Source organism: Pygoscelis adeliae, unplaced genomic scaffold (assembly GCF_000699105.1).
Source record: "Pygoscelis adeliae isolate BGI_AS28 unplaced genomic scaffold, ASM69910v1 Scaffold166, whole genome shotgun sequence".
Taxonomy (NCBI): Eukaryota; Metazoa; Chordata; class Aves; order Sphenisciformes; family Spheniscidae; genus Pygoscelis; species Pygoscelis adeliae.
This window is the reverse complement of record NW_008825156.1, coordinates 1,211,061-1,222,684: the sequence shown is the minus strand read 5'-3', so window position 1 is coordinate 1,222,684 and position 11,624 is coordinate 1,211,061. Positions and strand designations below refer to the sequence as shown.

At 44.0% G+C, this 11,624-nt stretch overlaps 1 protein-coding gene across 50 annotated transcripts in view; it reads right to left on the bottom strand.

Moving 5' to 3' along the window:
• TNNT3 (troponin T type 3 (skeletal, fast)) overlaps nt 1-11,624 on the bottom strand; it is a 32,330-nt gene that overhangs the window by 129 nt on the left and 20,577 nt on the right. For 49 of the 50 annotated variants that reach the window (XM_009328469.1, XM_009328474.1, XM_009328481.1 and 46 more), the window contains 9 exons: nt 9,694-9,712; nt 8,861-8,906; nt 7,918-8,034; nt 7,501-7,578; nt 7,131-7,244; nt 6,817-6,926; nt 5,843-5,933; nt 5,111-5,151; nt 1-265 (listed from right to left, as the gene is read on the bottom strand). The exon at nt 1-265 is cut by the window's left edge and continues 129 nt beyond it. In XM_009328469.1, the coding sequence (XP_009326744.1) occupies nt 217-265; nt 5,111-5,151; nt 5,843-5,933; nt 6,817-6,926; nt 7,131-7,244; nt 7,501-7,578; nt 7,918-8,034; nt 8,861-8,906; nt 9,694-9,712 (665 nt within the window). In that variant the 3' untranslated portion in view covers nt 1-216. Of the gene's footprint in view, nt 266-2,780; nt 2,822-5,110; nt 5,152-5,842; nt 5,934-6,816; nt 6,927-7,130; nt 7,245-7,500; nt 7,579-7,917; nt 8,035-8,860; nt 8,907-9,693; nt 9,713-11,624 lie in introns of all 50 variants that reach the window. The other variant, XM_009328470.1, reaches the window with a different exon arrangement.

Genomic DNA, 11,624 nt, shown 5'->3' with positions numbered 1-11,624 from the left:
ATCTCAGTTTCACAGGGAACCTGCTTCCTTTTGACTGAGGAAGCCACCAGACCCCTCCAGGAAGAAAAAGAAGAAAAGCAGCAGCAATAGCCAACCCAGGCCGATGTTGCGATTTTTGTTATCGTTGAGGCATGGGAACACAAGTGATTGGTGAAGGAAGAAAGAGGAGACCAGCAGGGTTTCGGCATGCCACTAAGGGCCATCCTGCCTTGTTCTTTACTTCCAGCGCCCGCCAACCTTGCCTTTGGCTCCTGCCTTCTTGCTGCTACAATACAAAAGGAAAGAAAAACATGTCAGCATGATGGAAGCGGTGGGGCTCAGTGACCACTGAACATTTCTGACTCTCGGATTAGGATCGAGCTGCTTTCACTTCTCACATGTTGGGCACATCTGCCATAGAACACATCCTGAGAAAAATATTGTTGGTATTGTAAAAAGAGATTCCTCCTCAGGATCTTAGTGAAAGGCCAGGATGCACATGCCTGAAAGAGGTGGATCCTTCCAGATTCCTGCATTATCAAGACAAAAGTCCAGGTGGTCTCAAAACTAAATGACAGGCCTATCCAACCATAGACTTGATGCTTCCTGAATTCAAATCTGCTATGGTCTGGATTTTAGGATTTAGAGCTGTTTCTGGAGAAAATTTCCTCATTATCAGGGAGTTCTGGTCAAATTCCCCAGATGCTCTAGTCATCTAGTAGTGGAGACAAAAAGCTGAGCAATAATTTAGATACAACTAAGAATTGCTTTGCTCTAGCAAAGGCAGTGGCTCCTGCCTTATATCATGAGAGCAAGAGCCTCCAAAACAGCCCCAACAACTTTTTAGGCCTCCCCTCATATCAGTATCCCCGTCTTGCTTGTGGTGTGTGTTGGAGCAGTCCAGCTACACTCCGCACGCAAAGCACCTGAGGCAAATTCTCTCCAAATAGCATCTTCTTGCACACAGAAGGGCAATCCTGCATGCAAGCCACTTACCTTCGGACTGAGAAGCAGGCACACCTGGAGTCAGAGAGAGGCCAGGTGTGAAGTTAGTCAGGTTAGATTCTGCACCAGCTCCCATAGGCAGCACCTTGACTTTTGGGGCTCAGCACACCACCAAACCTTTCTATCTCACACACACGATGATGAGGCTGCTTCTTGAACCAAAGCACATGCAAACTGGGGGCAGTTCTTTGACAAGGCAGAGCATGGGGTTGGGGGCCAAGCACAAGGTGGTGGGGCCTTGCTATCAACAGAGAGGCCTTCTTCAGAACCACTGGTTCCTCCAGGGAGCAGAAAAAAATGTGGACGACACGTCTGGGGAGATTTTTGTGGTGCTGCCCCATGGATTGGTTCAAGAGCACTAGCCATATTTATGGAAGGATGTAGCACAGTGACACAGACGTACACATAGTGGATACTTTACCTTTTGACCAATAGACCTGGTCTATTAGAAAAATTTACCTTTTACATGAGAAAGAGCAGAGCATTTTCTGCTATCTTAAATTCATCTCAGTGTCCCTTTTGCCAGCCTTTCCGCAGGTTCAAAACCCAGTATAGGAACTGCATAACTCCTCAAATGAAGGCAGAGTCCTTTTATCTCCATAAGCGCCTGTGATGTTTGATGTTATGCCTAACCTTTAGAGTGTGCTTAAGGAGACTTAATAAAGTTTGAAGCAAAAGGATCACTTGATCCTTGTATAACACATTAGCGGACATTGCTTTGGAATGATACAGTCTAGTGTGGATAGAAATTTAAGTACACAGAAATCTCACGAGCTGTGGGCTTCTCAGTGCAACCTTTTCAAATGATGTCCTGAGAGAATATCATGTCTTTTGGGGGAACAAGCATGCAGTAATGGTACTGACTGTTGTGGGTGGTGTAGTAGTGCCCCTCAGAAGAGCAGCAACACTCAGACAAACCATGGCATCCTTCTGCAGCTACACATTCTGCTGAGGTTTATCAGCCTACAGCTCCGTACAGAAAATACCACCATAAGGTCAAGCCTTAATGTTGGCATCTACAGACAACTGAGCCCCCAGTGTTACATTCATCAGATAAGGCAGGGTGGCTTGGGGAAGTGGGAAGGCAGTGTCTGGTCACTGCTGTCATCCAAAGATGTCACCAAAGACCACCACTTCATTCCTGGCATGACTTTGCTAAGAAGATACAGAAGCACAGTGAAGATCAAACCCCACCGCTGCAGAGCTCTGCTCCCTTGCTTCCCTGCAGTTCCTTCTCTGTGTCTGTTAGTTTTCTACATGCCCTAGCCCCCAGGCTTTGTTCTAGCCCTAGTCTGTCATAAGTTCATTGCAAACACCTAGAATAGTTAAAGATATGAGACTCAAAAAATCTGATGAAATAGAAGTCTTGTGGGGAAGGAAGGTGGGAGAGAGATGATGAGGGAAAAGAACTCACAACAGTAATTCCATGATGTTAGTCTTGTTACACACCATTCCTTATAATCTTAGCAACCACTTGTTTACCCTTCGTAAACAAGGGTTGTATTCCCTCAAGTATTCAAAGCACCTCAGACAGGTGTTTGAAAACCCCAGCAATAAACAGATGGAAATTTTGCAGACATGGTGTGAAGAAACATGATTTTTTGTTGTTAGCTGTTACGTTCACTTCAGTTTCCCCTTCATTTTCTCAATGTGAGGCAGGATGGGAGTTGCCCTTCCATCTCTAGCCTCATTTCATTGCAACAAGAAAATGTCGGTGTTGAAGTCTGAAGCGACTATTTTGAACACTGAGAAGATATCCCCAAGCCAGGAGCTAGGAAGGGGATATAGGTACTTACTGCTTCTGAGCCTGATCAATCCGGTTCCTGAGGGTGACAATCTGCAAACAACATACATGACCAGGGATTTTAGAGATAAAGAAACCTGGTTCCCTCACAGAGAGGGGAGTTTTACCCATTGAAGTGCTGGAAGCAGGTGCCTATGGTAGGGATTAATAGTTCCTTTGAAATAAAAGCTCACCGTTCCTTGAAGGAGAGAAATGTTGCTCCTTGGCAACAGATCTGCAAGCCAATTTCATATGTCAAGGGAAAGAAGAGCTAGAATTTTATAACCCTTATTAGAAGAGTTCGTATGTATACAAATTAATCTATGAACTCACATGTCAAACTGCAGGCAAGCAAACCTGAATGAACGTCACCCTGGCCAGCTGGAAAGCTCTTGCATGGCCCCATCCACCTGTATGTGTCAACCTCACCCCACTCTTCCCTTACTCCTACACATTCAGAAGTGTATAAGCTCAAAGAGCTTCGGTGGACTTTGGATGGGGACCTCAAGAGCGGAAGATGAATCACACATTCTGCTGGAGTACCTTTGTTGGTTGGGAGAGCAGGAGGTGAGGAGCTTGCAGCAGTCCCCACCTTCCCAGCTACTCGTCTAATAAGAGAAGACAACTTTTCAAGGGGCTGAAGAAGAAAATATTCAAGGATAGGTTGAGCAACCACAGAAGAGAAGGTTGGAGTTGGGGCTCTGAACACCTTCCCAAGCTCTGTTGATGACTGCAAACCACTAGAGAGTCTGTCCTACAAGACGGAGGATCTCTTTGTTTAGCCATAGGTAAACTGCATATTTCAACCTGATGCATGAGATAGCAAACACCTACCTTGCACAGGATGAGCACCTTATGGCCTGACTTAGCACCTCACTCCTGGCCCATAGCCCTGGACTCGCTACTGAAATCCTAGGACTCTTCCAGCTCAGGTACTGGAAAAGCCCACAGGAACTAGGGTGTGACAGAGAGTCCTCTTTTGTCCCTTCACCTTCTCATTTGTAATGGAGTCAAGGTTCTACCTAATTTTCCTGGGGTAGAAAAATGCACTTGCCAAGACGTATGCTTTGCTTCTGCTTTTGGTGTAATTCAAAGTTCTCCACTGGCTCTGCAGGTCCAAGAACTGATGACCCAACATTTGAATATTTAAAGTGGCACCTGACATTCCCCGCGTGTGAAACAAGAAAAAAAGTCATACATTCAGGTTGGCCCAACAACCGGTATTTCCTGGCTTGTGTCTTTCCATGGCAAACAAACAAAATAAGAGACTGAAACATTAGCGGGAACAGGACAACACAAGGAACACTGATCAGCAGATCAGCTGCTTTTGTACTTACTCATGGAAGTTTTAATATCTGCAGCAGCAGTTTAAATTATTTTTTGCAACCAAATATTTTTCTCAAGTGTGGAGGAGAACCAGCTGTCTTCAGTTTGACCCAAGAATTTAAGACTTACCTTCACCGATAACCTTGTGATAGTGACTATAACACTCACTCTCCAATGAAGCACCAAAGAGCAACAGACACTAGAGCTAAAGAACAGCTCCGCTCCTGTGTGTCCCAGTTCCTTCCTTTGTCTCTCCCTTGCATCCTTGCTTGTGTCTCCTTCATTCCCTTTGCTGTTTTCACTTACCTTTCTCCTCACTTTTTTTCCTGCTATCATCTTCCCTTTTTTCTTCCAGTTTTCTTCTCCTATCTCAGCTGTGTGTTTTCCTTCTATTTTGCTCATTCTTTGTACTTTCTCTCCTTGCTTTTCACCAGCAGCCACCCATCTCTTAGTTTATACAGAGGTTTCATTACCATAGCATGTACGTCTTCCCTGGCACTGCCTTAATTCCTATTGTTCCACACCCAGTTGACCTGTTATCCTTGAGCTAGCCCGCTCCAATATTTTGGATCTAGATAAGCATGTGGCCACAAGGTGGAGAATCTTTCCAAACTCCATACCATTCTTTTCTGTGAAGTCCAAGTTATTACACATGCATCCCTAAGCTTCTGCATGTATCCCAGGCGCATCAGGGTGACTCACCCACACACGTAATACCAGAGGATTGGATAGGGAATTATTTTAGAGATGGTCTGAGTGGGTTACATGCTTTGTTCTTTAGCCACATCCCTGTTGTACCCCAACTCTTTTCCTAAATTACCACTTCATCTCTTTTCAAAGAATGGAAGGGGAGAGAAAAAGGAAGGGAGAGACACAAGATCCAGTTTTCTCTTTTCTCTCTGCACTTGGAGCCAAGTGCCAGTTTCTGTCTGGCATCTGGCCTCTGACCATGCGGCAGGCTCATGCATTTGGTAGCCTTTGCTGCTGCTGTTACACAGGCAAGTTCATTGTACTTACAACTTGGAAAGCTCCTGCAGCCTGCAACGCAGTGTTAAAATCTAAGAGAGATGGAGATAGTTACATTGGTGTTGCTCAGTCCCTATCAGCATGTGTCTGTGTGATTGGGAATTAAAAGGAGAGCAAGACGGAGAGAGATCCAATAGGATTTCTCTGCCACTGAAACCTGACGTAGGTGAGTGGAGACCTGTCCTGTGACTGTGAAAGAAACACGTCCACTTTCTATTACCATATGACACTTCAGTCAGATGCTCCTGTCTAGAGACAGTTTTCAGTGACTCCAGAGACCTCAGTCCACAGGGAATCTGTCTGGGATGGGAATAAAACTTAAAACGTTCAAGTGTGAAATCAAAGATGGGTTTAAAAATATTACTTTGCAATGGAATGGTATGAATTGAGTTACTGATTTTTTAGGCCACAGTTACCTATAGATAAACAAGAATGAACAAGATGTGTTTGGGCAGAGGGTGGAGAGTCCATTTTCTGTTGGGATTGCCTTTCCATGGGGCACTGAAAAACTTGAGAGTGGTCTATTCAATTTCAGCCTAAAATGTGAAATCCAGTCCAAGTATGTACATTAGGGGAATGCAGTTCCAAGTGTCTTGCTGCTTAAATATTGCAGAAGGGCATTGGAGACCCAAATGATGTCACCACATGGCTTTTGCCAGAGGAGTCACAGACATTTTTACATTTTGGACCCAGTGCCATTAGCAAAATAGCTTCTCAACTCACCTCATATTTTTTCCTCTTGATCTGCTCTGTAAAGTCATACTTTTCAGTCTCCAGCTGATATAACCAGTCCCACAGTTCCTTGGCCTTGTCCCTGTGTGTTTATGGGGAAAGGAAGATGGGAGAAACACATCGCATCATATCATATATTTTCTGTCATTTTCATATCACTAGTAATGAGGCTTTTTAAGTTTTATTTAATGCAGTTCACACATCTTCCTGCAAACCCTTTCCATCCTCTGAAAGCTACTCATCATTTTCGAGGTCACATTTTTCTCACCTTCTCACCCGAGAACCTTTTAGACTTGCAGTCTTGCATGTGTCATCCACTAACATATTTCCTACAGATTTAATTTTCCCCCTAACTCTTAATGAAAGAAAAGAGTCCAGGGGAATCTGACAAGAAGGAAGGAGGACTCTGAAGGCCACCCAGATGAGCAGAGCAGCTGCCATTGCACAATCTCATCTGTTTTGGGGCTAAGGTGAGCCAACCTCATCTTTCAATCGTGTAAACTCCAATGTGTGGAGTCCAGACTATCACCTGATGACTGTTCTGCACCAGAGCACTCAGCTCCCAAGCCTCCAGCCTCCATGGAGACCCATACTCATACCTTAGCAGCTCAGCTCACCCCTGGGAATGCTACAGGCACCAATCCATAGGTTTGTTCAACTAATCTCAGAGCTAGGTTTAAATTTTGTACCTAGTCCCATAAATGATTAACCCTAATTAGCAGGGGAGGCTAACGGAGCTATGCCAGGAGCATGGCTAGATGGCTACCAAACCATTTCAACAATTCCCCACATCCCCATTTCCCCTCCATTCTCCAGACCAAGGAAAGGCACAACTTAATATCGCCCCGTGATGAATTTCAAGGAAGGTCCTCTCCTCTACCTCATTTTTTCACTAGAGAAGACTCCAGGACAGTAAGACCAAATTTCAGTGGATTACATTCAGTAAGTTAGGATAAGCATGTTACCTCAGCTTGTCTTCATTAAGGTGGTCAATGTTCAAGGGCTTGCGCCTCTCTGCCAGGACCTTCTTCTTTGTCTCTCTAGCTGTTTGCTTCTTCCCTCTCTTCTGATCAGCCTATTTTTAGAACATTAATTAATGTCAGACTGCAGACGTTCAGGCTGAATGAAATTATTTCAGTGATAGAGCATGTAAGACAAGCGGCTAGGGGTCCAGAAGAAGGAAAGGTGAGCTGTTTTATTAACATGTAATAAAGACTCTTCCCAGTCAACTCCGTGGTTTAACACTTCCATATTTCTTCCACCAGTCCATGCTTTTTACCTTAGCCAGATAGCTGCTGTATGTGGCACCCATGGAGGACAAAGCCTTCTTCTTCTTGAGATCATCCTCAGCTTTTCTTTTGGCATCTTCTTCCTCTCTCCGTGCCTTTTCCTCCTGTGGAGTGTGACACACAAAAGCAAGTTACTCTAGGGGAGACTCACAGCTTCCCCAGCAGCCAGTGTCACTGCAGGGAATATGATCAGATAAGCATGTTGATGAGAATTGGCAACTCCTGTTTCCTGCCCTCGCTTTAAGAGGGTGGTAATTTCTTCTCCAGACTGAGACAGGCAGAACCTGTAGGTTTTTTCTTTCTCTAGAGATCTCCTCCAATTTGATGCTGAGGCAAGGAGAGAGATGCAAAGACACTTACCGCAAGCCTTGCCTGACGCTCCTTCTCCTTCTCAGCCCGGATTCTCTGTTGCTCTGCTCTTTCAGCTCTGCGCTTCTCCTGCAAGAAGCAGGGGCATTGAGTCATCATTGTGGCTTTATCTATCATCTGCAGTATTACGTCCCACCACCAAAAGCTTTGGTTCATAGAGAATGAGCCACCTACTGCCTTGTCAGAACATGCAGAAGGGTCTCACGTGCAATTCCCAGATGTAAAATAAGAGGCTGAGAGAGGGGACAGATGTGGGAAGAAGCCATTTGGTGCTGACTTGAGCAGTCATTTTTGTACATGGCAATACAGCTTTCTGCCAAACTCTTGACAGTGGACTAGTGGATTCAACTTCTCATCTACAGAGGATCTCTCAATCTAGTACAGGGAAATGGCAGTACAAGGACTCACAATCCTCTCCTTGAGGGCAACCAGCTCTTCCTCTTCCTTTCTCCTGGCTTCAAAGTGGCTGTCAATCAAGGCCTGCAGTTCAATCAGGTCTTTGTTCTGTCTTTTCTTTTGGATGTCCTAGAAAAGCAGGAAAATGCATTAAGCCAGCCCATATTGCTCTAGGAACATGCCCTGGACATTCCCAGCACCCTGCCTACACAGAGAAACAAAAGCAAAAAGTGTCTGTAGATGTCCATGGAAATCTATGGGATTAGCTGTTGATGCAGGTCAGAGACAGTCAGAGACTTATCCAGGTGACAGTCGGGAGCCCAGAAGGGAACAGAATCCACATCTCCCATTCCCCTACACCATATTTTATCCCTGGCTTTGCTTAGCTGCCTCCTCTTTGCATATACTTAGCTGCCTCCTTTTCACTTTGGGATATGAATCTTACCTAGAAAATGTTCCTGCATTTTTGAGCAAAGCAGATATTTCTATGGAGATTTTCAACACCACAATTCCTTCATTTTTCTGTCAACTTTCTAGGAAAGTATTTGGATCTCTGTTTATTATTAAAATTCTGTTGTCATTTTAGGTAGTGTTTCTCAGCAACAGGTGAGTATAGGCGTTCTTTATTTCAACCTGCAACTTTCAAATCATTTACAACAATGGGACGGGAGATCTGAGAGCTCCTAAAACACTTACTTTCTCCTTTCTTCATATATTGTCTTCAAAGATTCAAGGAGAAAAAAAAGAAATACATAAATTAACATTTTAGCTTAGTCACATTAGCAACAAATGTATCCAGAGAGTTTCAGGGAGCAGAGAGTAGCCTTTCACTGGAAAGAGATGGCAAAGCATCCACACTTTTGTCCTTGACTTTATCCTCAGCGGTATCCAATACAGGAGGAGTGTATGGCTCAGGTACAGACAGACAAACACAGTCAGTCTCAGGAATACTTACATCAAAATCTACTTTCTCACCCTCCGGTATTTTAGGAGCAGTTAGTCTGCAGAGAGTCAAAAAAAAAAAAAAAAAGGATTTTCATCTTAAAGAGCAGGCAGCTTTTTAAATAGCATGTCCTGACCTGACCTGCCCTCAGGAACAATGCTGACAAGGAGAAATGTTGGTGGAGATACAGAGGGGTGAAACAAGAAGTCAATGGAAAACTACTCCAGAATAGCACTAAGGACCATTGTCCTTCGTGGAAGGTCATGCAGGGCAGGGAGTTACCCCTAAAAACCCTTTTCATTCCCAAAGCCTATGGTCATTCCCTACCACACAGAAAGACATTGGCCCACAAGGCTGTCGGCACAGTGCTGCACGCTCCTTTCTGGGCAGCTGGCAGAGTGGGAAAGGAAGGTGCTGGGGCCCAGAGCCAGAAGGTCTATAGGAAATCTTAGTTAAGCTCAAGTCAGCCCAGCCCAACATTTGCCATCCTTCCTACTGTCAGCAGTCCTGGATGGATGGGTAGTTTCCCAGCCATGGTCTCTCACAAAGGATTTAGTGTTGAGCCGCCTATATCTTGGGGTACTGTAAGATGACTGTATCTTGGACAGTTCACGAGTCCTCTGACTCTATCAGGAACTGGTCTTATGACCCTGGCCAGTAACTGCTGCTAAGGCATCGTCTGGCAGAAGCAGACATCCTGGAAAGGCATACAGGAACTGATGTGGCACGAGGGAGGGTTGGATAAGGGCTTCTAGTGGCCATTTGCCTAATAGACAATCTAAGGGCTTCTGTTAGATCAGAAAAATGATCCCAGGGTTTTGAAACTCCCTGCCCCTCATACTTACTTTATTCTGGGCTTCTCCTCTGTATTTGGAAACATGGAGCAAAACAGGAAGGGAAAAAGAGGGAGAACAGTTAGAACAACAGAAATCTTGCCAGCTGCTAAAGTAAAAGGAAGGAAGGGAAATTTAATCTTAGGGGAAACATCCCAGAGAAACTGGTTAAATCTCAAGCACTTCCAAAAGAAATACACACACACACACCTTTTGGTAGGAGTGAATCTGTTTTTACCCTTGAAACAGAATTTACCCTTGAAAAAGAATCAAGAGACTGTATAAAAGTCCCAAACGTAGCATCTGGAAGGCAATGGTTTCATGTAAATGTTAAATTATTTTTCTCAAACCATCCTGACCAAAGCTCTAAGGAGGACAGCTGGGCTGGAGGGTAGAAGAAAATGTTGCCTTTTTCAATCAGCACTTCTTTTGCTAAAGTTAACCTGAATTCACAGTCATGTCAATGATAACTAGGCTTCGTCAGTTTTGTTCAAATGCCTCACATGGAGGCCAGGAGGGAAAAAGCTTCATGACACTTTTTCTCCGGGTTCATTGACTCCCAAGATAGCTTAGAGCACATGTCCTGAGATACCTTTGTGCCATGGGAAAGATGCTTATTCTTCTGCACTGTGTGGTGCTCCTCAAACCCAGCTTGGAAAGGCCATCCTCTCTTAGCGAGCATCCTCTCCTGCTGAGGTACATGCAAAATTCCCATGGGTGTTAATGGGAATGATCTTTGCATCTCCAGGAGAGGTATAATGCCCTACTAGGCAGGCTAAACCATCACAGGGACTGTCAACTTGGGCCCTCTGGCAGTCAGAAGTGTTCCCCTACAACAAGTGACCTTTCCGTGGCTCTCAGAAATGTGCTGTCTTATGAGTTACTTGCTTAGCATTTGTGCTTGTGATCAATTCCCCTCCCTGCTATGCTTTTTAAACTTTAGTTATTAACTCCAGTGTAATACCAGTAAGTTCAGCGCTGTTATTCTCACAAACAGAAGTAAATTAAACCTATGTGTTTTTTCTGGCCCAGTCTCATAGGTTGACTTTCATAACCACATGCTACATTTGAACTTTCAGGGATGCTGCTGGATACCGCAGTACAAGACTCTCCCTGTGTTGGTTCGGTGGGAGGAACTGAGGTAGAAAGCTCACAGCCTATTGAATCTGGTAAAAACAACCAGCTTTGTAAAGTAAAAGTAAAAACAGCCTCTCTCAGGAGTGGCTACACGAGCCCTGCTATCCATATCATGATACAGAAATCTATTATATTATATTCTTTCAAATGCTTATTTGCATCCAGCTGTTTTGGGACTGATGGAGGAAATTGGGAATAGCAAATGGAACAGAGTAGGATAAAATAAAATGATACGTTGTTAAGAGGAAAAAAATAGCAAAAACTGATACTGGAAAATATTTAGTGGAGACATCAGTTGCAAGGATGTTGGACAATAAAAAAATTGAGGAAGTGGCTGGAAATGGGTTATTAAGATATTTAAGAGAAAAGATGTGAGAGATCAGAAACCAGCCTTTCCTTACTCTCACACTTTCCCATACCAATTTCAGTAATGAAATTTTGGGAGGTAGACTTTTCTCATTTACTGCAAGAACACTGCCTACCAAAACATATCTCAGTTGAGGCATCGGCTTGCTAGAGCAACACTAATAAAATAAACAGCATGTAATTAGAAAAGTGTTTTAGAGCACTCATATAAAGGAAGCCACAAATCGCTCCTGAAGAAAAATACAATTAGCCAACAGTGTACTTCTATATTTCTCCAGGGTTTTTTTTAGTTGTTTTGCTTTTCAAATAGCCAGTGAGCTTCTTAACACATTAGTTAAATCTTTTTTTTAATCTGGAGAGAGGAAAAGTAATCACTATTAACCAGTCTATCAGGGATATTATTCACGCAGGATTCCCCTCCCTCGTGACATACCCAGATA